The 25,106-nt window shown below is 44.7% G+C and overlaps 1 protein-coding gene across 1 annotated transcript in view; it reads right to left on the bottom strand.

Annotated features, from left to right (window-relative positions):
- HADHA (hydroxyacyl-CoA dehydrogenase trifunctional multienzyme complex subunit alpha) overlaps positions 1-25,106 on the bottom strand; it is a 348,879-nt gene that overhangs the window by 54,685 nt on the left and 269,088 nt on the right. The window contains 1 exon segment of the mRNA XM_029596270.1: positions 9,837-9,905. Within this exon segment, the coding sequence (XP_029452130.1) occupies positions 9,837-9,905 (69 nt within the window).

Here is a 25,106-nt window from a genome sequence, read left to right as displayed (position 1 = left end):
CTGTTGAGGGGTTGAGAGATCACTCGTGCGGTTGAAAGGTGCGACTTAGCTTGTCTGCCAACACAATGTCCACTCCTGGCAAGTAGGTGGCCCTGAGGTACATCGAGTGGGAGAGGGCCTCCTCCCATATCTGCGCAGCTTCCTGACACAGGAGGTAGGAGCCTGTTTGTTGATGTACCATGGGCTACCTGGTTGTCCGTCTGAATCAGGATGACTTGGTTGGAGAGGCGATCCTGAAATACTCAGAGCATATCTGATTGCTCGAAGCTCCAGGAAATTGATCTGGTGTTTGGCTTCCTCTGGAGACCAAGTTCCTTGCGTCTGCAGATTGGCCACATGGGCTCCCCAGTTGAGGTTGGAAGCATCGGTGGAGAGAGTTATTTGATCGTCTGGAGCCTGGAAGGGCAAGCCTTGGAGGAGATTGATCTGATTTTTCCACCAGGCGAGAGTCTGACTGAGTGAGTCGGTGACGTGGACAATGGTCAACAGGGGCTGAATGCATTGAATCCATTGTGACAGAGTCCACTGCATGACTCTCATGGCTAGGCGGGCCATTGAGGTGACCTGAACTGAGGATGCCATGTGTCCCAGTAGGATGAGAAAGCGGCGTGCAGTCGTGTAGCGCTGAGACTGCAGCTGGTGTGCGAGAGAGAGGAGAGCGAGAGCTCGTTGTTGAGGTAGAAAAGCTTTTGCCTGCAAGGTGTCCAAGTCTGCCCCTATGAATGATAAGGTTTGAGATGGGACTAAGTAGGATTTGTCGTAGTTGACGAAAAATCCTAGCGAAATCAGAGCGTGTAAGGTAAGATGTAGGGACGACAGAGCAGTCTGAGTGGGAGCCCTGATCAACCAATCGTCTAGACAGGGGTAGACGTGAACACCTTGAGTCCTGAGGAAGGCTGCAACTACTACGAGACATTTTGTGAAGACTCGTGGTGCACACAAGGCCGAATGGAAGCACTCAGTACTGATAGTGCTTGGGGTCTAGCAGAAATCTCAGGTATTTGCGATAAGATGGAGTTATCGCAATATGAGTGTATGTGTCCTGGAGGTCTAGAGAGCAGAGCCAGTCTCCTCTTTGTAGAAGAGGAATAAGAGAACCCAAGGTTACCATTTTGAACTTTTCTCGATGGAGGTACTTGTTGAGGGCACGTAGATCCAGAATTGGACGAACACCTCCAGATTTTTGGGGATTAGGAAGTACCGGGAATAGAACCCTAGGCTATGCTGAGAGTAGGGCACTGGTTCTATTGCCTTGGACTGGAGAAGGAGGGAGACCTCCTGTTCCAGAAGGATGGAGTGATCGGATGTTCTCCACGTCAGTAGAGGTGGGAGTCCGGTGGGACGGAGAGAAAGTTGAGATGATAACCTTGAGCAATTATCGCTAGGACCCACTGGTCTGAGGTGATTGAGTGCCACCTGTTGAAATGGCACAATCGACCTCCAACTGGTATGTGAGGCAGTGGAAGCTGGCTGCTGCTCTCTATGCAGGAGTCAAAAACCGGAAGCAGGGCCCGGCTGAGGAGCTGCTTGCGGCTTTAGTTTTCGTATCTGACGAGACTGGGTTTTTTGAAATGGTCTCGTAGAGCAAGTTCTAGCCAGTGGCGGGTAGGATTTCTTCGGATGGAAGAAGGACTTCTTAGTTTCTTTTCAGAAAGGCTGTTTTGAGGAGTACTCAGAAGGCATCAGAGAGAGCTGTCTCAGGGTCTCATGATGGTCCTTGAGTTCCGCCACCATTCATTGGATCTATTGGCTGAACAGATTGTCTCCTACACAGGGCAGGTCGGATAATCTGTCTTGCACTTCAGGGCGAAGGTCCGAAGACTTAAGCCAGGCCCATCTTCTTGCCGAGATAGCAGCTGCAGATATCCTGGTAGCAGTGTGAAAGATATCGTAAGATGGTCTTATTTCATGCTTGCCCGCCTCAAAACCCTTGTTTACTAGGGTTTGGAGCTGATCTTGAAATTGCTGAGGCAGGGAGTCTGTTAAGTCTTGTATCTGCTTAAATAAGACCCTGTTGTATTGGGTCATATACAGCTGATAAGAGGCGATTCGGGAGATGAGCATTGAGCCCTGGAAGACCCGGCAACCAATGGCATCTAGAAATTTTTGCTCCTTGCCTGGGGGAAAGGAAGTGTGGGGTTTTGATCTCTTTGCCCTATTTTGGGCAGATTCTACAACCACAGATTGGTGATCCAATTGAGGTTTTTGAAAACCTGGGGTTGACTGTACCAAATAAGTGGTGTCAGCCTTCCTGCTGACTGGAGCAACAGAGCCAGGGTGTTCCCAGTTCTTTTTTGAGAAGAACCAGAAGAACTTGCAGGTCTATCCTGTAAAGTGCGGCCGCGTTTACCCTGCTCCTAAGCCTCGTTCTACTCACTTTCCGGCCGCGTTATCCCTTCCTGCGATCCCGAATCCCCTTTAACCTACTCCTACCGCGTCCTAAAATCCCCGGCCAACCCCTTCCGCATGCGGCATGTATATTGCATGCAAACGAGCGAATTAGCTATTCCCTAGCATCCCGTAACCCGCGCCCCGACTATCGCTATCTTTCCCTGCCGTTTTGTCGCGCGTTTAACCTGCTAACTTACCGCCTACCCTTACCCCTGCGGTAGAGGCAGGGGTAAGGGTAGGCGGCAAGCTTTCCCCCAGCCCCCGCTCACCTGCCCCGGCCGTGATCATGGGTGCCGGTCTCTGGGGCAGCCCCAGTCCTCTCCCCTCCTCCCGAAGCAAAAAAAAAAAAAAAAAAAAGCGAAAAAACGTAAAAGCAAAAAGTAAATCGCTTCGCCGCTTCACACCGTCAGTGTCTCTTCTTCCCTCCTCCCGGAGCAAGGCTGCTTTTCGCGCCCTGCTTCGGGAGGAGGGAAGAAGAGACACTGACGGTGTGAAACGGCGAAGCGACTTACTTTTTGCAGCCCCGATCGGAACTCTCCTGCCTCCCGCTGCGCGACTTACGTTCTTCCCGATGGCCGGACGGCTGCCAAAAAAGTAAGTCGCGCAGCGGGAGGCAGGAGAGTTCCGATCGGGGCTGCAAAAAGTAAGTCGCTTCGCCGCTTCACACCGTCAGTGTCTCTTCTTCCCTCCTCCCGAAGCAGGGCGCGAAAAGCAGCCTTGCTCCGGGAGGAGGGGAGAAGGGGCTGGCAGTACAAAGCGGCGAAGCGACTTACTTTTTGCAGGCATCCATCTTCGCGAGCAGCTGGAGGCAGGAGAGGTTGTCCGATGTCCGGAGGGCGGTGCAAAAAGTAAGTCGCTTCGCCGCTTTGTACTGCCAGCCCCTTCTCCCCTCCTCCCGGAGCAAGGCTGCTTTTCGCGCCCGGCTTCGGGAGGAGGGGAGGGGGACTGGCAGTCCCGACTTCCTGGTATCTGTCATTTCAAATGACATTTGAAATGACAGATACCAGCGTGGCGTGAAGCGTTAGGCCCGCACACCCAGGTTACTGTATAGGCGCTCTAACCAGTAAAATGGGTTGCGCGGGCCTAACACTTCACGGATCCTTCTTAGACGCGGTTTACATTTGCATAAAATTATTGTTCAGGATCGAGCGGTAGGTGAGCTGCACTGTGCGTGCGGCAACTGCGGGTGCGCCGGGCACTAACGCAGCTCTTCCTACTGCTCGGTACTGGATAGACCTGTTGGTGAATAGGGATGGAGGTTATTTCCTTGGGAGCATCCAGGAATTGCAACAGCTCCATCATTTGATGCATGTCATCTTGTTCGGTCTGTAATTGGAAGGGAACCAATTCAGACATCTCCTTCACAAAATTTATGAAGGAAAGGTCCTCTGGAGGAGAACGCTTTCTGCTTTCAGTAGGAGAAGGTGGTGAAGGCAGGTCATCGGTGTCTGGTGAATAATCATCAGTCCAGGTATCATAGGGATCAGCACCTACCCCTCTAGGAGCCTGAAGGGGACGGGGCGGTGGAATCCCTGAAGGTCCCGGTCTAGGCTCCGAAGGAATAATTGGAGGCACCGAGGGCATCGATGAATGGATCGGTGGCGCCGGACGTATCTGCATCGATGGCTGAGGCATCTGTAGACCTCCTGATGGAGGGATGCGGAACGGTGTTTCTCCTACCGATGACAAGATAAGCGGAGAGGGCACCGGAGCCATCAGAGATCCAGGATCCATCAGTGGAAAACCAGCAATGAGCGCTTCCATCCTCGAGAGCAGCGGTGCCAACGCTGCCGGAATCGGGTCAGAGGTCGGTTCCACGATCGGTACCGTTGTCGGAGGAACTTGGAGTCGATGGCCTCCTGAACCAGCCGGTCCAGGTCTTCTCGGAGACCTGAAGCAAGCAGCCCCGGCTCCAGAACAGAAGAAAGAGGCAGAGGCATAGCCGAAGGAACCACCGTTAAAGGCGGAGTCGCGGCTCCCAATCTCCTTTCGGATGAGGATTGCCTCAGTGACCCGGTCGCCGAAAAGGTTGGTGCCTTTTCTGGATGGGGTTTCTTCAACGGCGGCTCGATGGCGAGGTCGATGATTTCGCTCCCTCCATGGTCCGAGACTTCCGATGTCGGTGGCGATGTTTCTCTCTACGATCCCCTCGGTCCTGAGGGGGAGTAGAGGTGGTTGAAGGCCGAGAAATAGTCGATGCTGGACGGTGGTCGATACTGGCGTGAAGTTGATGGTGCCGGTTCTATGTCGATGCAATAAACGGCGTCGGGGTTTGAGCACGGAAAAGAAGTTCCATCTTCTCCATTCTGGCCTTGCAACCTTTTGGTGTCATTAGGGCACATTTGGTGCAGGTCAGGACATCATGCTCACATCCAAGACACATTACACAGACCTTATGAGGGTCTGTTATGGACATGCTGTGATTGCAGTCCGGGCACCGATGGAACCCTGATGCCATGGCCATGAAAGATTTGGGCTGCGGTACGGTCAACGGTCAGTAGGCCGCGAGGGCCAAACGACAGAAATCGACCGATAACGGGTAGAAAACGTACCAGAGTACTGCGGCTTGAAAAAATTGTAGGAGGGACCCCTGTGGGGTAAGAAAAGTTGTAGTAATTCCGTGAGGAAAATTCCTGTTAGGAATCTCTGTGGAGCTCCTTAACTGCATGGCTACTGCTGCGCAGAAAAAAGACTGAAGGGGGACCCCTGCTGGCTGCAGGGTTGGTGCCATGCTGGGCATGCCCAGTAGGGGCCAGTCAAAGTTCTAGAAACTTTGACAGAAAAGTGTTCCATGATTGGGCTCCACCCTGTGATGTCACCCATATGTGAGAACTACCCATCCTGCTTGTCCTGTGAAAAATTGTATTTCAGTGACTTGGATCTCTTTAATGGGATGGTCTGGTCTGCCTGGTAATGAGAGGCTCTTTTTTCCTTCAGACAGAGAAATTTAAATTGATTATGCTTTGACTTGTGGAAACATCCTTCCTCAGGCCATGTAGTTCTTGGTGTCATGAGAGGATCTCAAACATCATGGGGCAGATTTTAAAAGGAGCATGCACATGTCATTAAAATCGGATGGTGGCGTGCGCGGGGGGGGGGGGGGGGGCACATTTTTTGCTAGCTATGCGCGGCGACGCAATCGAGCCTCCCCAAGTTCCCTTTCCAGTCTGCTCCAATAAAGGAGCAGACTGGGAAACAACTTCTCTAACCCCCTACCTAAACTCCCTCCTTCTTCGCCTATCCTCCCTACCCCCTAAACCCTTCCCAGCAACTTACATTTTTTTTGTTTTATTACATACTGCTCCCCTGGAGCAGAAGTAGTTTGTGCCTCCATCTTGCCCTGCCCCTTTTTCAAGGCCCCGCACTTGTGTGTGTATCGGGCTTTACATGAGCAGCAGGGCTCTTTTGAAAATGCGTGCGGTGCCTGCAAGGATCATCCATGTGCATGTCTTTTAAAAATCAGACATCATATGCAGACCTTGTGGAGGTCCGCGGTGGTTATTTTGTAGAGCACATTGAATATCTGCCTGCCCAATATGACTAAAAATTAATTTCTTTTATTTTGAGGAGACTAAGAAAAAAACAAACCAAAACAACCCCTAATTGGGACAAAAAGTACATGAAAAAGAATGGCTGTTAAAAAAAAAAAAAAAAAAAAATCACAGGTAGTGTAGAGCACAAAACATCCTACTGGGACAGTGGAAGAAAACTCACGCTAGTCTGGTGCACAGGAACTCCAGCTCATGCTCAAAGACTTTTTTTTGGAGCTCTGGGAGAGCACATTCATGCTAGCGCTGTTGAACATTATCCTCTTGTGTGGCTGAATTTTGTCCTGCTCATCCACGGAGAAAATATTTTTTGATATAGTCAAGCCATATTTTTTTCCTTACAAAGGGAGAATGGTCCTGGTTGGCAGGAGAGTCCCAGGAAAACTATCAGACTCTGGAACTAGAGCTGGCATGGAATGCTTGCCTGGAGTAGATTCAGAATGAATCAATTTCTTTATTTGCTTTGCACTGCTACTGTAGTCTCTGCACAGACACACAGTTAACACTAACAAGGATGTGGTACCTTTTCTTTTGCATGGTGCTGGCAAAGTCTCTTGCACAAAGAGCGTTGACAATGAAGGTACTTTCTTGTGAGCTAATGTGACTTTCCTGTTGGAGAAGGTGGTGCGCTTTCCTATGCCGACAGGGCTCGTCTTTGCTTCTGAATGCCTCTTTGCTAAAGATTTATTTATTTATGGTTTTTATATACCGGCAATCATGAGGACATATCTTGCTGGTTTACATGAAACGGGGTGCATTAAATACATCAAACTAAAACTGTGGTGATCGAAGGAAACAGTTACAATTAACAAGGGTCACAGAACTTGGAGAAGGAAGAGATAGGAAAGAATAACTGGTTAGACAAAATACAAATTAAATTAATTAAATACTATGTACAAATGGTATTGTTAATGGTTGAATGTTTTGGGGAGTCCTTGGATTGAGTCCTTGGATTGTGTCATTAGATTGTGTCTGGGAAAGCTTGCTTGAATAACCAAGTCTTAAGTCCTTTCCTAAAAGTTAGGAGGCATGGTTCTAGTCCGAGATCTGTAGGAATGGAATTCCATAGAGAAGGGCCAGCTGTGGAGGTGGCCCGATCTCTGAGGGTAATGTGTCTGGTTGTTTTCGTGGGAGGAACTTGGAGGGCGCCTCTGTAAACTTCTCTGGTAGGTCTTGTCGAATTGTATGCTTGGAGGGGGATTTGAAAAAAACACAACTTTTCTCTTTACTGGAAGGGTAATGGTGCCCGTGCTGAGACTTGAGTCATGGCATGTAGCATGAGACGATCCTGCCCTTTTTTATTTTGTGATGGTCAATCATCTGGCAATAATTTCTTCTTAGTTGACCTGGAAGATTGGGGATAATTTTTTTTTTTTTTTTTTTTTTACTGTATAGCTTTCAGATCTCCTGGCGCAGGGGACATTGAGCACAAGCAGCACAGTATGGTACATCATGAGATGGACTTAAGCAGCGAACACCTTGGTCATGTTGGTCGGATAAAGACGTCTTCTAAAAGCAGAAGTAAAGTATCTTCTAAAAGCCCACAGTTAGCTGTCTGCTATCGTGAAAAGAGCTGATGCGATATCAAACTCAATTTTGAGATGAAAAACACTAACAAATGATTTTTTGGGGGGGATGGGGAGATCCTAAAAACAACAAAAAAAGAAAAAACAAAACTTTGGTAAAAGTAATTCCATTAAAAAAAATTTTGAAGCACATCTTGAAGGAAGCAAAAACATATCCTCCTGCATGCATGGAAGAAAAATGACAGAGGAGACTTGCAAGGCAATAGCTGTGCAGAGTAAAAACGTTTTCCCTGTTTGTCTGGACACGAGGAATCGGGGGTAAAGACTAGTTCTTAGCCCCGACGGCATCACGTTGCAGCATTTCCGGATTTGACGTCATCAAGGAGGGTCCGGGGGGGGGGGCCTTCATAACCGGACTTCCCGCAGCGCGCAGCCGCTGTCGGCGCATGTCGCCCAAGCCGCGCAACTCCTAAGGGGAGCGCAGCTTTCTTTTGAAACGAGGGACTGTTTAAAATTATGTCCTAGATGCTCTTCTGCCACCTAAAAGTAAGTTTAAATTTTTGGACTTAATATCTTCTCTCTTATTGCCTCCAGTATATAAGATTTCGTGATCACAATTAAAGGAAAAGTTGAACATAAGCTCCCCACGTATTGAATTAATTCCCATAATTAAATGCCTCATACGAAGAAGAGTAGGGTGTGTTTGGTTTCTCTGCAAGCAATGTTCCCGTACCCTCCCAGCCGACTATTGAAGGGTTTTTGCTCCAACCCATGTGTCAACCCCCCCAGGTGTGTCCACTAGGAAGATGGGTGAAGAACACACTCAGGCTCCTTTGGACATTTATACATCTTTAAGCCCTGGGGCTCCTGAGACACCCTCTCCTCCCACGAACACTCATAACTGGATACAGGACTGGTCTGCACACCAAATAACTTTGGGTGCAACATCAGTAGCAGAGACCGTACCCAAGTCTACATCTATCGGTGTTACAGATAGAGGTGTACTGGAGGTGGAGAATAGACCAAGTGGATCGAGTGGACTAATGGAAGATCTGGGTACATCAATGATAGGTGCCTCTTTGGTCAACTTAGGAGGAGGAGAGGGGCCTGCAAATGAATCCATAAGGATTACAGAAATTTGTCGGGAAGGAGGAGCGAGAGTAATTTCCAGCTTAAAAATGGTTAAGCCAGAGGAAGTCACTTTGGAAATGGTTTGGGAGGCTTTAATGCTGATTCAAAACTAGATAGTCTCCTTAACAGAGGCTATTAATAGTTCACAGTGTAGAACTCAGGTGATGGAATCAAAGTTAGCTTCCCAAGAGGTAAAAATAAAAGTGCTTGAAGATAAGTCTTCTTCTATTCAGGAAATTCAAGCAAAATTAATTCAAGATGAGAATATTTCTATGAAGAAGATTGAGAACTTAAGAGAACTCTGTTAGATACCTTAATTTACGGGTACTAAATTTTCCTAAAGTAAAACTGATCTCTCCACGAGAACAGTTTAATAAGTACCTTATTGAAGTTTTCCAATTTTCAAAGGAATCATTACCATTAATCTCTAACATATATTTTGTATCATCAATAAAGAAAGAACAAGAAACGGTGGCAGGACCTTCAATGAGGGCAGAAATAGACCTAACTGCATTTCTAGAAACCAAAATGGAAGAACAAATTGATTATAGAGGGACGCTCTTGGTAACATTTGTACTATGAACAGATAGGAGTAAAATGTACCTAGGTAAAAAGATTTGGGTATTCCCAGATCTTACTCGAGTTACCCAAATTCGAAGAAAGAAATTTTAGATATGGGTCAGGAAGCCTGACAGTTGGAAGCTAACTTTTCAGGCAGATATCCCTGTAAATGTCTGCTTTTTCTGAATAATATATGGTACCTTTTTTTTGAACCATCTCAATTGAGATTTTTTTTGGATAACCATAGAACTGAGAGTAGCTCAGCTCAACCAGCTCAGGAAGTTTAGTATAAGAATGGGTATTTGCTTTTTCCATGTATTTGGTACTATGTTCTAGTTAAACAGGAATCTTATATACCTTCCTTAATAAATGGTTAGAAGGAGAATAAGGAATAGACGGGTTACTATCTTAGTGTACTTTCCTTAGTTATAATTATGTGTAGTAAAGGATGTAATGACATGTAATATCTGGAATACCTTTTTTTCTTTTCTTATGAATATTGTAAAATGCATAAATAAATAAAAAAAAATATATATTTGAAAACTGGACACCATACCATAGAACATATGGTTTCAGTGAGATATGTACACTTCTCAGCTATTCAGAGCACTAGATATTTGGTCTTATGTATCTATATGACAGCATACTTACAGTCATATACAACTCAACATATACAAACCTGCAGAACTCTGATAACTTCTGCCATCATTGGCCCTAGGCACCTTGTTGTGTAAAATCCCGGTCCATCCTGAAACAAAACAGAAGAGGGAAGTTATTGCCTAGTAGAAAGTTCTAATCTGCACTGAACAGTGCTGACAAGGACAGCTCAATGTTTTTGACCCATTGGCTTATAGATACATTGTTTCTACCGACTAGGGTCATGTGCAAAAAAGCATGTGTGTCCACCTCTCACACCATCACATAGTCAGTATTTAGGTGAAAGTATATGTGAATCATTAGAAAATTATTTCTGAAAAATATCTGTGAGCAGCTGCATATACAAACCATACATGCGCATCAGAAAAAATCCATTTCTTAAAATTAATACTGTATAGTAGTACAATGAAAGTACAAATGTTTACAGTATCAGCAAATACTGCGAAAAGGTACAGTAAAGTTAGTTGTGTTTGAGGTAAAAATGTTTATGTTCTATTGGCTCTTCCAGATCCTCTATGCTGCCTTTTAATAAGGGAAATGCTGTATTGGATTAACAATGGGATTCTCCCACCTGATAAATACTGCATTACTGATGGAAATGCCTCATGCTCATATTGATTTCCTTTTCTTGTCTATCCTACTCTGCAAGGCCTCTGGTTCTCATCAGGGAGCCACCATGCATGCTTTGTAATGTTTTCTCAGTTTCTTGAAATACTGTAAGGTAAATACATTCAATAACTTCTTATAGTTGAGCGCACTATGAACTTCCCAGGAAACTACTTACAATGTTAATTTTTGGCCACACTCCTCTAGAGGCTGTAAACCTTACTTCAGCAGCATACAGAACCTTCAGAGATGCACAACAGATTTATTTAGAATAGATAGAGCTGTATTTCCCAACAATAAAAATCTCTCTCAGATATCTCTGTGTAACGAGAAAGGGTCAAATTTGACAGCACTTAATTGCAAAAAAAAAAAATCAAGGCAAATAAGTGTTGCAGGTGACGCAAGTATTGGTTTTTACATGGCAACAGTTATATAACTTTCCACCAGCATCTGCTACTAACAGGAAGAAAGCAATGCCTTGAAATGTATACATTTCAGGAAATGCAATCCTTTCCAATAGGGCCAGGAGAGCAGCAGCAGTTAGCATGGGTCTAGGCATCTACTTCCTGTTACCTGGTAAAGAGTAGTTCAGCCAGTGGAAACCAAAGCTGGGGATCTCAGCCCTAGGGATTGCAGTTCTGAAGAATTATCCCCTAGATTCATCAAAAGTCTTAATGCAGTGATAACTCCCACGCTAAGAAAAAGGGGGGTGTTTAGGGAAATTTGGGAGTTACCACACCATGCGGTAACTTACTGCTTCGCATCAGTATGATCGCACTGTGATCCATCAATCTAGGTTGATGAGAACATTGTACAAATCTCATCGTATGAGTTTCCTCACTCTGAAGGACATCAAATCTTCACAAGGGTGTACTGTTCTGTTCGTACGTATCACTCTGCATGTAAGAGTGGCCCCTAACCCCTACACTACTACCTAAATCTTGCCTCGAGTTACGAGGTGGGCCTCCTATAGTACTATAAATAGCTGCTTATTATGGTGCCACCCCCAGAGGCTCTCGCTCTCTCCTCTCCCACATCTTGGGCCCTTCCCCACTCTATAAATGCCCAAAACAGAATTTGTGGAAAAAAAAAAAAAAAAAAAAAATCGCAAATTGCGATATGGGCATAACGCATGATATCACACAGCTTAACGGTACTGAAAAAGGTGTAGTTATTTTCGACGTTAAAACTGTATAATATTGTGCATTATTGTTTTGCACTTTGTGAAGCCAGCCCACTTTTGTAGAAATCCCACCAACTCCTCCCCAATCCCTCCCCTTTTAAAAATCTGCATTGCACCATGGTTATGGTGCTTATCGCATGCATTAAGGTGTTTTACGCATATGAAAATGCCGTAACGCATGCGTTAACACCATAGCACACTTTGAAGAATGATGCAGTATGTTTGGGACATCTCAATGTAAGCTAGAGAAGTGATAAAGAATGTGGAGGAAAATATGAAATAGCAAAATTGCTTACCTTGTAATATGTGTTATCCCAGGACAGCAGGATATAGTCCTCACATATGGGTGATGTTACTGATGGAGCCCTATCACGGAAAACTTTCTGTCAAAGTTTCGAGAAACTTTTGCCTGGCACACTGAGCCCACTGAGCATGCCCAGCATGCCATGATCCCTCGAACCACAGGGATCTCCCTTCAGTCTCGTGTATAGCAATAAGCGTAAGCAAAAATAAAATAAAACGTATCGGACCCAACTCCGTGGGGTGGAGGGTGGGTTTCATGAGGACTACATCCTGCTATCCTGGGATAACACCTATTACAAGGTAAGCAATTTTGCTTTATCCCAGGACAAGCAGGATGCTAGTCCTCACATATGGGTGATTAGCAAGCTATAGGCTGAGTCATTTTGTAGTGGACAAACACTGAAGTACTGCTGGAAAAATTGAGGCAGCCTAAATCACAGTAGGTTGGATGTAGAAGGAGTTGGGATTATGGTGGAAACAAGTTCTTTAAGACATATTGTCCGTAAAATGAATCTTGTCTTCCTTCTTTATCCAAGCAGTAATGAGCTGCAAAAGTGTGAAGAGAACTCAAAGTTGCAGCTTTACATATGTCAAGAACTGGCACTGACAGATAGTGTGCTACTGAGGTTGACATTGCTCTTACTGAATGTGCCTTTACTCGCCCTTGGAGAGGAAGGCCTGCTTTTTCATAGCAGAACTCTGTACAATCTGCTAGCCAGTTGGAGAGAGTTTGTTTGCATCAAAAGAAACAGAGTTGAGTGGATTTCCTGTGGACTGCAGTGCGGTCTAAATAATATGCAAGCGCACATTTACAGTCCAAGGTATGTAAAGCCCTCTTACCTTGGTGAGAATGAGGTCTTGGGAAGAATATGGGCAAAATTATGGATTGATTCAAATGGAGTTCCGTAACTACCTTGGGAAGGAATTTTGGATGTGTACAGAGTACCACCCGGGCATGGAGGAATTTTGTATAGGGTGAGTATGTGACAAGTGCTTGTAACTCACTAACCCTTCTAGCAGATGTAATGGCTATTAGGAAGACAGTCTTCCATGTGAGAAATTTAAAACCGCAGTAATTCATGGGGTCAAAAGGAGAACGCATGAGCCTTGTTAGCACTAAATTAAGGTCCCATTCTGTGACTGGTGACCCTATTGGTGGTTTAAGGTGAATTAAACCTCTCATAAATCTATGGACAAGAGGTTGCATGGATACTGGTGTGAATATTGTATGATGGTAAGCTGAGATTGCACTTAAGTGTACTCTTACAGATGAGGTCTGGAAACCAGAGTCTGAAAGGTGCCATAGATAGTCTAGTAAAGAGGGTGTGGGGCAGGAAAAAGGGTCAATGTCTTTTTGCGTACACCACAAAGTGAATCTCTTCCACTTTGAAAAATAGTTCTTTAGTGTGGAAGGTTTACGTGAAGCTATAAAAGACACATTAGTTGAAAGATTGAGTGGTTGTAAAATCAAGTTTTCAACATCCAGGCTGTCAGAGATAGGGATTGAAGGTTGGGATGGCACAACCTGCCCTGGTTCTGAGTTATGAGAGTGGGAGCTATACCCAGGCAATTTGCTCTGTGATCGAGAGATCGAGAAGTATGGGAAACCACATTTGTTGAGGCCAATGTGGGGCTATGAGTATCATGGACCCCTTTGTCCTGTTGTAGCTTCACTAGAGTTTTGGCTATTAGTGGTATCAGGGGATACACGTATAGAAGACCTGAGTTCCAAGGGCAAGCAAAGGCATCCTTGGCTGGCTGGTGTTTCTGTTTGTGTAGAGAGCAGAACCTATCCACTTTGTGATTCAGGTCTGATGCAAAGAGGTCAATTGTTGGTTGTCCCCAACGTTGAAATATCCTGGTTGCTACTAAGGGATCCAGGGACCATTCGTGAGGTTGGAACTGACGACTGAGGCGATCTGCAACTATGTTGTGAATGCCTGCTAAATAAGTGGCCCGGAGAACCATGGAATGTGTCAGGGCCCAGTCCCAAATCTGTGCGGCTTCTTGCCAAAGGAGATACGAGCCCGTACCTCCCTGTTTGTTCAGGTACCACATGGCGACTGTGTTGTCTGTTTGAATCAGAACAGTCTTGTGTGAAAGGCAGCCCTTGAAAACATGTAGAGCATAACATATAGCTCGAAGTTCCAGGAAATTGATTTGAAATGTTGCTTCGAGTTTTGTCCAAGTACCCTGGGTTTGGAGATTGACTATGTGAGCTCCCCAACCTACGGTGGATGCAACTGTAGTTAGAGTTATCTGTGGAACTGGTTGTTGGAAGGGTAGGCCTTTGCGCAAGTTGTTCCTGTTTACCCACCAAAGGAGAGATGAACGTAATTGGTGGGTTATTTGAATTGGAGATGACAGTGGTTGAATTGCTTGTATCCATTGTGATCTCAATGTCCATTGGGATATTCTCATGGCCAATCTGGCCATAGGGGTAATATGAACTGTAGAGGCCATGTGACCTAGCAGAGTTAGAAATTGATGAGCTGTCACTTGTTTTTGCGAGCGTAGCGAATTTGCTAATAAGGAGAGTGTTTCTGCCAGATCCTTGGGTAGAAAGGCTCTTGATAGCATGGTGTTCAACTCTGCTCCTATGAATTGTAGTAGGTGAGACGGGATGAGATGGGACTTTTGGTAATCAATGAGAAAACTCATCGAGTGGAGCAGATTGATTGTTCGCCTGAGGGAAGCCAGAGCTCCTTGCTGAGACTGACTTCTGATGAGCCAGTCGTCTAGGTAGGGGAAAACGTGTACACTTTCCTTGTGTAATGTGCCGCTACCACTGCTAGGCATTTTGTGAATACTCTGGGTGCTGAGGCAAGTCCGAATGGTAGAAGTCTGTATTGGAAATGCTGTTGACCCATCAGGAAACGTAGATACTTGCGGTGAGGAGGGAATATTGGAATGTGAGCGTGTCTTGTAGACCAGAGAACAGAGCCAGTCTCATGTCTGAAGAAGGGGAAGCATGGTGCCTAAAGATACCATCCTGAATTTCTCTTTCCGTAGAAATTTGTTGAGATTTCTGAGGTCTAGGATGGGACGTAGGCCCCCCTGTTTTCTTTGGAATGAGGAAATAACGGGAGTAGAATCCTCTGCCCTGCTGAGGCCGGGGTACCGGTTGCACAGCTCTGGCTCTCAGAAGGGTGGATAATTCTGCTTGCAGAAGAGTGATGTGATTTTTTTTATCCAAAGAGACTTTGGAGGAGAGTCTTTTGGAATTGATAGGAAATTGAGTTGATAACCTCGTGATATTATGGAGAGTACCCATTGGTCTGTTATCTGTAACCAATGGTTGTAATAGAAGGAGACTCGAACTCCTACTGGTACGTTTGGGTTGGGATTGTGGAGATGGCTGCTGTTCTCTGGCATTGTCTCAAAAACCTGCAGCTGGTCCTGTTTGCACTGGTGGTTCTAGGTTGCCTGGGCTGAGATCTTTGTTGTGGTCGGGAAGATCTGCCCCTAGGTGCTGGTGGATAATACCCTCTCGGCCTGTAGTACAGCTTTCAGGTATCCTTTCTTGGTTGACGATGGGACACTGAAGAAGAGTCTTGCGGGACACACCAGATAACTGATGCAGTGTCTCTAATATGCTCTTTAAGTTGGGCCACTGCGTCCTGAACCTTTGATCCAAAAAGGTTGTCGCCCACGCAAGGTAAGTCTACCAATTTATCTTGTACCTCAGAGGCCTGAGGTCAGAGGCTTTTAATCAGACCCAACGGCGTGCACTGATCCCCGAAGCTGCAACCCTTGAAGAAGTTTCAAAGCTGTCATATGCAGCACGAACCTCATGTTTTCCAGCTTCTAGTCCTTTATGGACAATTGCATTAGCATCATCTTGGTATTGCTGAGGTAGGGAATCAGTGAGCTGCTGCATTTGTTTCCAGAGATTCCTCTGGTATTGCGTCATGTAGAGTTGGTAAGATGCTATCCTGGAATTAAGCATTGCTCCTTGGAAGACTTTTCTTCCTCGAGAGTCTAGGAATCTATGATCCCTTCCTGGTGGTGTAGACGAATGAGGTCATACTCTTTTAGATTTTTTCTGAGCAGACTCGACCACTACTGATTGGTGTGGTAGTAGTGCCCTTTGATAACCAGGGATATGCTGTACTAAATATGTGGTGTCCAGTCTCCTATTGACTGGCAGGACTGAACATGGATGTTCCCACAATCTATGTTGTAATTCTACCAGGACCTCGTGGATAGGAATGGCTAGGACTTCCTTGGGGGGATCCACAAATTGAAGAACTTCTAATGTTTGCTGCCTTGTATCCTCTTCGGACACTAATTTAAAAGGGATTGTGTCTGCCATATCTTTTATAAAGGTGGTAAAGGATAAGACTTCTGGCGGAGACTTTTCTTCCCTCAGGAGAACATGGTTCAGACATAAAACTTTCCGATGATGAATCTGTGTTTCTATCCTCCCAGGAGTCATATGGTACATGTTTGGAAGGAGAAGTAGGAGAAGACCTCTGTGGTATTGATGAAGCCACTGGTCTGAAGAGTCCAGAAGGTCCTGGTTGAGGTTCATCTAGTGGGGCAGACCAAACGTATCTCCTCTACCAGCTGGCTTAGTAGGAATAGGCTGTGATGGCAAGGCACCGATGAGTGCATTGAGTTTTTCCATAAGCGGTTGAAAAATCGAAGCATCCGGTTGTTTTGGAGTCCCCGGTATGGGTACTGGCATCGGAAAAGGCATCGGGGATAGTAATGGTATCTGCATCGGTGCTTGTCCTGTCTTCGGGGATGGCCCCGGCATCGACAATGGTGTCAGCATCTGAGGAGTCATCGGTGTTGGTGGTCTGTATTCCTGAAGCGCTTCTCGCACTGCCTGGCGGATGAATCTGCTCAGTTCCTCAGTTATAGCTGATGCAGGCAGAGCAGCTATACGTGGTGGCAGTGAAGGTGTCATCGGCTCTACCACAGGGCCCTGTGGAGGCTCAATGTCTGGCACCTCTAGAGGTGGGGGAACGCCTTGGTGTAGAAGGCCTCGGTAATTCTTGTAGGCGAGGTCTCTTGGCTCCAGGCTGCTCTGGCGATAACAGGGCCTCCGGAATCAAAGAATGTCGATCCCGATGTTTTATACGATGTTCAGTGGCTTTCAAGCCTAGACGTTGACTTCGTCGATGCCGCAGACGGGGGTCAGTGACGACCAGTCTCCTGAGCCCTCCAGTCGATGCTTTTTAATAACCAGCTTTTGACGCTCTGGCCGGAGACGAATGGGTGGATGTCGACGTAGAAGGTAATAGCTGGATGTGGAAAAGGTGTTCCATCTTTTCCTGATGTGCTTTTTGACCTTTAGTGGTCATTTCTGCACATTTTGGGCACAACAAAACGTCATGGGATTGTCCCAAACAAAGCACACACTCAAGGTGTGGATTAGTAATTGACATCGTTCAATTACATTTAGGACATTTTTTAAAACCTGTGGCCATGATATCCGGGGACAGCCGTCGATAGTTATCTGAAAGTTTTGTGAACTCAAATAGAGTCAGAAACAAAAATTCTACTCACCGACCAGTGGTTGAAGAGACCCCGATGTGGGGAATGAGAAAAGAGGGATTTTAATCTTTTTTTAGACAAAGTTGAGTGAAGAAATTCACACAGCGCTCCTGCTCCGCGATGTTAACTGCAGTGCGGAAAAACGAAGACTGAAGGGAGACCCCTGTGGCTCGAGGGATCATGGCATGCTGGGCATGCTCAGTGGGCTCAGTGTGCCAGTCAAAAGTTTCTAGAAACTTTGACAGAAAGTTTTCCGTGATAGGGCTCAGTCAGTGACGTCACCCATATGTGAGGACTAGCATCCTGCTTGTCCTGGGATAAAAAAAAGGCTATGAGAGGGAGAAATTAAGACTGACAGAACAAAAACAGACCGTTGCCAGCAAAACAAAGGGCATGAGAATATTGTATAACAAAGAATGATGAAAAAGGTGCAAGAGTTTGCAGAGGGGCAGGAAAGCAGGAAAGGCTGTGGAGGATGTAGGCATAGTGGATGGAAAAAGATTTGTGGGGAAAAAAAAGAAAGAGGAAGGAGAGCTGATGAAAGTATAGAAGAAAGGGAAAAGGCAGACATGAAACAGTAAAACAGGCAGACAGGAATTTCCAGAGAAAAGAAAGAACCAAGCAGACCTTCAAAGAGAAGACAGAATGGAGATGAGGAGAAAATGTAATAAGTAGAAAAAGGTTTATTTAAATCACTGCCTTATTTCACATGTGCTCAACCATTGCACAGAGTTCCTCACACTCCAGTGAGTGCTATACCAAATGTTTGGTGTAAAGCGTAAAATCACCAAATGTTTTACACCAAATGTTTGGTGTAAAACGACACATCTCCAATACAATCAAAGATGGATTTTTCAAACTCCAAACACTTAAAAAACTCAAACCTCTCCTCCAACCGCATGATTTCCGAACAGTACTACAATCAATTATTTTCTCAAAACTCGACTACTGCAACTCCCTCCTCCTTGGTCTACCAGAAATCCACATCAAGCCCCTCCAAGTCCTACAAAACGCCGCCGCCAGAATCATCACCAACCACAGAAAATCCTCCCACATCACACCCACTCTCAAAGACCTCCACTGGCTGCCCATCACACAAAGAATCCAGTATAAAACCCTCACCCTTATACACAAAAAAAATAAACAACAACAAAATGGTCTGGCTAAACACCACCATCCAACCATATATCACACAAAGAACTCTCAGATCCTCCAACTCAGGTCTCCTCTCCATCCCAAATCTCAAAAATGCTCACCTCAATGCAACACGCAAATGAGCCATTACAATAGCTGGCCCTACCCTGTGGAACTCCCTCCCCACACATCTCAGAAACGAACCCTCACCTCAAGTCTTTAAAAAACAGCTCAAAACATGGCTGTTCTTGAAAGCCTTCCCTCCTGAACCCCAACAACCTAAAATACATGTTCTTGAAATCCTCCCCGCTTGACTACTACCCTGCACTAACACATAACCCCCCTTCCCCCCCCTTCACCACCCCTCCCCCCACCTTTCCCTCCCTCTCCCCCTCCCTGTACTCCCACTTCCCTGTCCCCCATTCTACTCGTAACCAAGTCATTTTGCCATTTCTCTATACCCACATTTAATTATATTCAGCTGTTGCAATGTTTCTTATATTAAATATTTAATTAATTGTTATCTTGTTACAATGTAAAATAGGGCAGTTCTCGCCCTATTCAACCTGTTATCTGGAAACCGATGTGATATCTCGATCGAATGTCGGTATACAAAATAAATAAATAAATAAAGCAATCCCTGTATATCAGATGTTGCCATAGCAGTAAGCAGCCCATTTATGCTAGAAGCTAGAGGACAGGTATCAAGCTGAACTAGATTTGAAATTTCACAGCAAAACAAATTGAAAATTTACATAACTAAAAAAGGTGCATAAGAGTCTGGGAAAGATGAGGCAAACAAAACAATGAGATGACAGCTTTAATTATTTTGTGTGTCTTGGGAATTTGTTCAAGAGGAAATGATTAATTTAGTGCAGTATTAGAAATAAAACAAAACTGTTTAATTTTGGTTACTGATCAGTTTCCTATTCGAGGGCTACTGATAATCTAAAACTGTATAAAACCAATGTGGTACAACTCTTGTGATCTCAGATTACATGCATGTATTAGCACAAACTTCAGCCTGTGAACTTCATAAGGTAATGCCATGCTAATCAATTATTCTGTATCTAAAGTCATTTTAAATGCAGTTTTAAGTGATTTGCAGAAGAACCAGATAAAGGAACATTAGAGGGCAGCCAAGATATTCAACACTTTTGTTAACTTGCTGATAACTTACCTATATAGTCAAAATGGATAGAACTTGCACTAAAATCTGACATTTCACAGCTGGTTCGGATTTGCTAGGCCAGTTTTGGTTGGAGTTGCTGAAGCATGTTGGTTCTAGACTAAGAAGAGCCAGTTTAGATCTGAAGAGCGTTTAACGGAAGGCTTCTCTACATTTAAGTCATTCTCCTCTGCTGACTCACAAATCCCTTAGCTGAGCTGTGTCTTGATTGACTTCTGTTTTAGTAAGCAATGGAACACAGGCTCAACATGAACTCCATCAGGTTGGCCTGGACTGTGGTTTAAACAAACCTCGCCAGTTTATAGGAGGTTCAACTATAGCCGTGAACCACTTAACGCCAGAGGCCTCTCTCTCAGAAGCCTGCTTCACAGCAACTTTGAAGTAAATCTGAAAAACACTGCACTTGTACCAACATTAAAATTATACTTTGCTTTTTCCTCCTTATTTTGCAAAGCATTTTTAAAAGATAAACAGTAACATTTCTAGGGTTTTACCTTCACTACAATGACGACCTTCCCCTGCTTGAGGCCAATGGCAACAGCGGAGGCCGTTGTGTCCTGAGAGGTTTTAGCTGTGGTGATGATCTCTAGCAGTTGCATTTTATCCACAGGAGAAAAGTAGTGCATCCCAATAACCTGCACAGGAAAGGAAGAGAAAAGCCACAAGCAAATTATACTCAGCACAAAGCCAACTATGTATGCCAACTGCATAGAACACCAACACTGCAAACAATGATACAGCAGCAAAATGCATATCAATAAAATAATACTGTGAAAAAAGTACCAAAGGAATCTTGCAGAACCCAGGAAGTACTATTTTCCAAATATGTAGAAGAAAATATTGCTATCCAAAATGTATTTCATTTTCCACAGAACCTCAAAAGTGAAAACGTCTGAGCTCTCCCCTCTCCTGAACAACAGGTACTGGGCCTTGGGAGGAATTACTCTTACAGGCCATGGACACTGCTCATCAGGGTTGTGCAAAGTAACTATTTGGCTTATTGTACTTTTTTTTTTTTTAAAAGATAAAAATTAAAAATTGCCAGTTTCGTTTTGAGGCAAAAGTAAAAACATGTGTCTTGCCAATGTAATTGTGCACTTAATACTCCTGGGGGATTTCTGTGCTGCTGTGGAGTGCAGAATTTGCGCAGAATTACCTCTTGCACAGAATTTCAAAATAGGCACAGTGGGGCACAAGCAGAGACTATTCCACTCGCACTGAAGATATCACAGGCCTGGTGGCTGTGGGCAGAGTGCATCGCACTCGCAGCAAAAATGACTGAGGCCCAGCTGCCGTGGGCAGACCCCCATCCCTGAAGAGCTGCTTTTGCCAGAAGAGGAGAAACAGCATAGGTATATGTGCACAGGGGAAGTGATGAAAGCAATTTGGGGGAGGGGGTGGGGTGGATGAGTGCAGGAATATCTGACAGGCCCAGTGAGAGAGAGGGAGCCAGAGTGCAAGTGTGTGTGCGAGAGAGAAGGAACCTATGTGAGGGTGCATGGGTGTGTGAGAGTGTGGAGAGATTGTGAGGAACTGTGTATATGAGTTAGAGATTGGGCATTGGTGTGTGTTTGTGATAGAAGGAGCCTGTGCCAGGGTGTGTGAAAGGAGGAGAGGAAGCCTGTGTGTAGGGATGTGTAAGAGAGAGAAAGGTAGACTGTGTGAGGGTATGTGCATGAAAGAGGGAGCCTGTGTTTGGGTATGTATGCGAGAGGGAGTGAATGAGGGTATGGGGGTGTATGCAAGAGAGAGGGAGTCTGTGTGATGGGGTATAAGAGAGGGAGGGACGAAGCCTGGGTCAGGGGCCGTATGAGAGAGGGGTCAAATTCTGGGAGCAGAGGGCTGGGGAATGAAGATAAGAGTGAAAGGTGTTAAGCTAAAGGGGAAGAGGAGAAAGAGTGGAAGGCGGAGGAGCTGTGGCTTAAAAGGGCACAGTGAAAGAGGTCTGGCCAGGGGAGTAAAGAGAGGCAGAAGGGACACTTACTATATACTTCTAGAGAAATTCTACTTAAAATATTTAAAACTCTGCATCTTTGAGTAATAACTTTTCTGTATTACATTTTAAATTACTCAAAAACTGTAATGTGTATTGTGTTATTCTGACCAATATAAAGTATGCAGAATGGAGAAATTACTTACCTGATAATTTCATTTTCCTTAGTGTAGACAGATGGACTTAGGACCAGTGGGTTATGTGCTCCTGTGCTAGCAGATGGGAGACAGAGTAAAATTTCAAAGCTGATGTCACCCTAGATATACCCCTGCAGTTACCTCAGCTCCTCAGTATTCTCCTCGAAAAGCCATTGTGGATATATATATTGCTTAAACAACTTAATTAAAACTGATTAAACTTGGTTACACTGATTTAAAAGACTGGAGACCACCAGTGCACTCAACTAGTTAACACCTACACCAGTCGAACTGTGGGTGTCCTGAACTAAGGGTAAATCAAAATTCCTTGGCACCTATGAATACTTATTGGATAAACATTTCCAACTCTAAACAATGTCCAGTCTAGATGCAATTTACATTGTTTTTTTGTTTTGTTTTTTTTTATTAATGTTGTGAACTATACTTTAAAAATATCTTGAGGATAATTTTTTCGTAAAATACATTTTTAATGGAGAAGGTGGAACGTTTCATAAATTTTCTCATGACATTACTACCTTGTAATGTGTCAGATGTTTTTAATCATGAACAATCCACCTCCATCCTTGGTATCTTTTTTTTGTGAAATGTGCACTGTGAATATTAAAAACCTTTTATATGATTTTTCAAGAGTGTTAGACGAAATCTGTTAAACTGCGGTCATTTATTGTTTACAGTCCATATTCTAAACTGATACCGACTTATAAACCACCCGTTAGTTATCCACCCGACAAGGCCTTGTTTCTGACGTAGCACGGTCTTTCCTCAGGTGATGTACAATGTTCTAATATATAGTCGGAATTACTTATCTTGCAAAGCTGTTTCTCGAATGGCTATATCTCTCCACTCCACCATATGAACTGTTTTAAACCAGACAATCAAACAGGTTCTTCCTTTCGTTCTCCCGCAGTTGGTTTCCAGCGTTGTATGAACTTGCTGTTAGCATCTTTTTAAACAAATATTATACTTCATCGATTATTCTCCCCCAACATTCTTTATAACTCCCATCTTTTGTCGATTTAGTTGAGCGGTAATGCTTCTCTATTTCTCTGTTATCACCGGCGTCTATCTTCTGCTTTCCAAACGCTCACTAATACTTCTAACACACCTGTGAGGATTAAATGCCTCTCCCCTGTATTCAAAACAGACCAATCATTCGTTACGTTGAATGCCACATCGGAATTCCAGTCCAGCTCTTCGTTTAATCCATGCCATGAGGGGGTCTATCTCCAGAGATACCTGCTGGCTCCTGGTTCCTCCCTGGCAGTTGATGTAGGCAACCGTTGTCTGACGTCACTCGAATCGCTTGCCCTTGGAGCCGGTGGCTTAGTCGCAGGCACACTAGTCTGACTGCTCAAGCTTCCAGGTGGTTTATGTTCCATTCTCCCTAGGCAGTCAGTTCCTGACAATGGGCTCCCCAACCTCAAAGGCTCGTGTCTGTGGTGAGCACAATGCAGTTTGGTGAGGATAGGCTTGCACCTCTGCTTAGGTGGCTTTCCTGTAGCCACCACTGAACATAAGAAATTGCCATGCTGGGTCAGACCAAGGGTCCATCAAGCCCAGCATCCTGTTTCCAACAGAGGCCAAAACCAGGCCACAAGAACCTGGCAATTACCCAAACACCAAGAAGAACCCATGCTATTGATGCAATTAACAGCAGTGGCTATTCCCTAAGTATAATTGATTAATAGCCATTAATGGACTTCTCCTCCAAGAACTTATCCAAACCTTTTTTGAACCCAGCTACACTAACTGCACTAACCACATCCTCTGGCAACAAATTCCAGAGCTTTATTGTGCATTGAGTGAAAAAGAATTTTCTCCGATTAGTCTTAAATGTGCTACTTGTAACTTCATGGAATGCCCCCTAGTCCTTCTATTATTCGAAAGTGTAAATAACCGAGTCACATCTACTCGTTCAAGACCTCTCATGATCTTAAAGACCTCTATCATATCCCCCCTCAGCCGTCTCTTCTCCAAGCTGAACAGCCCTAACCTCTTCAGCCTTTCCTCACAGGGGAGCTGTTCCATCCCCTTCTCTGTACCTTCTCCATCGCAACTATATCTTTTTTGAGATGCGGCGACCAGAATTGTACACAGTATTCAAGGTGCGGTCTCACCATGGAGCGATACAGAGGCATTATGACATTTTCCGTTCTATCAACCATTCCTTTCCTAATAATTCCTAACATTCTATTTGCTTTTTTGACTGCTGCAGCACACTGAGCCGACGATTTTAAAGTATTATCCTCTTTTTCCTGGGTGGTAGCTCCTAATGTGGAACCTAATATCGTGTAACTACAGCAAGGGTTATTTTTCCCTTTATGCAACACCTTGCACTTGTCCACATTAAATTTCATCTGCCATTTGGATGCCCAATCTTCCAGTCTTGCAAGGTCCTCTGTAATGTATCACAGTCTGCTTGTGATTTAACTACTCTGAATAGTTTTGTATCATCCGCAAATTTGATAACCTCACTCGTCATATTCCTTTCCAGATCATTTATATATATATATTGAAAAGCACGGTCCAAGTACAGATCCCTGAGGCACTCCACTGTTTACCCTTTTCCACTGAGAAAATTGACCATTTAATCCTACTCTGTTTCCTGTCTTTTAACCAGTTTGTAATCCACGAAAGGACATCGCATCCTATCCCATGACTTTTTAGTTTTCGTAGAAGCCTCTCATGAGGGACTTTGTCCAAATACACTACATCTACCGGTTCACCTTTATTCACATGTTTATTAACCCCTTCAAAAAAAATGAAGCAGATTTGTTAGGCAAGACTTCCCTTGGGTAAATCCATGTTGACTGTGTTCCATTAAACCATGTCTTTCTATATGCTCTACGATTTTGATCTTGAGAATAGTTTCCACTATTTTTCCCGGCATTGAAGTCAGGCTCACTGGTCTATAGTTACCCGGATCGCCCCTGGAGCCTTTTTTAGATATTGGGGTTACATTGGCCACCCTCCAGTCTTCAGGTACAATGGATGCTTTTAATGATAGGTTACAAATTCTAACTAATAGATCAGAAATTTCATTTTTTAGTTCCTTCACAACCCTAGGATGCATACCATCCGGTCCAGGTGATTTGCTACTCTTTAGTTTGTCAATCTGGCCTACTACATCTTCCAGGTTCACAGTGATTTCGTTCAGTTCGTCTGACTCATCACCCCTGGAAACCATCTCCGGAACTGGTATCTCCCCAACATCCTCATTA

The sequence above is a fragment of the Rhinatrema bivittatum genome, chromosome 3 (genome assembly GCF_901001135.1).
Source record: "Rhinatrema bivittatum chromosome 3, aRhiBiv1.1, whole genome shotgun sequence".
NCBI lineage: Eukaryota > Metazoa > Chordata > Amphibia > Gymnophiona > Rhinatrematidae > Rhinatrema > Rhinatrema bivittatum.
This window is presented reverse-complemented; position numbering and strand designations above follow the sequence as displayed.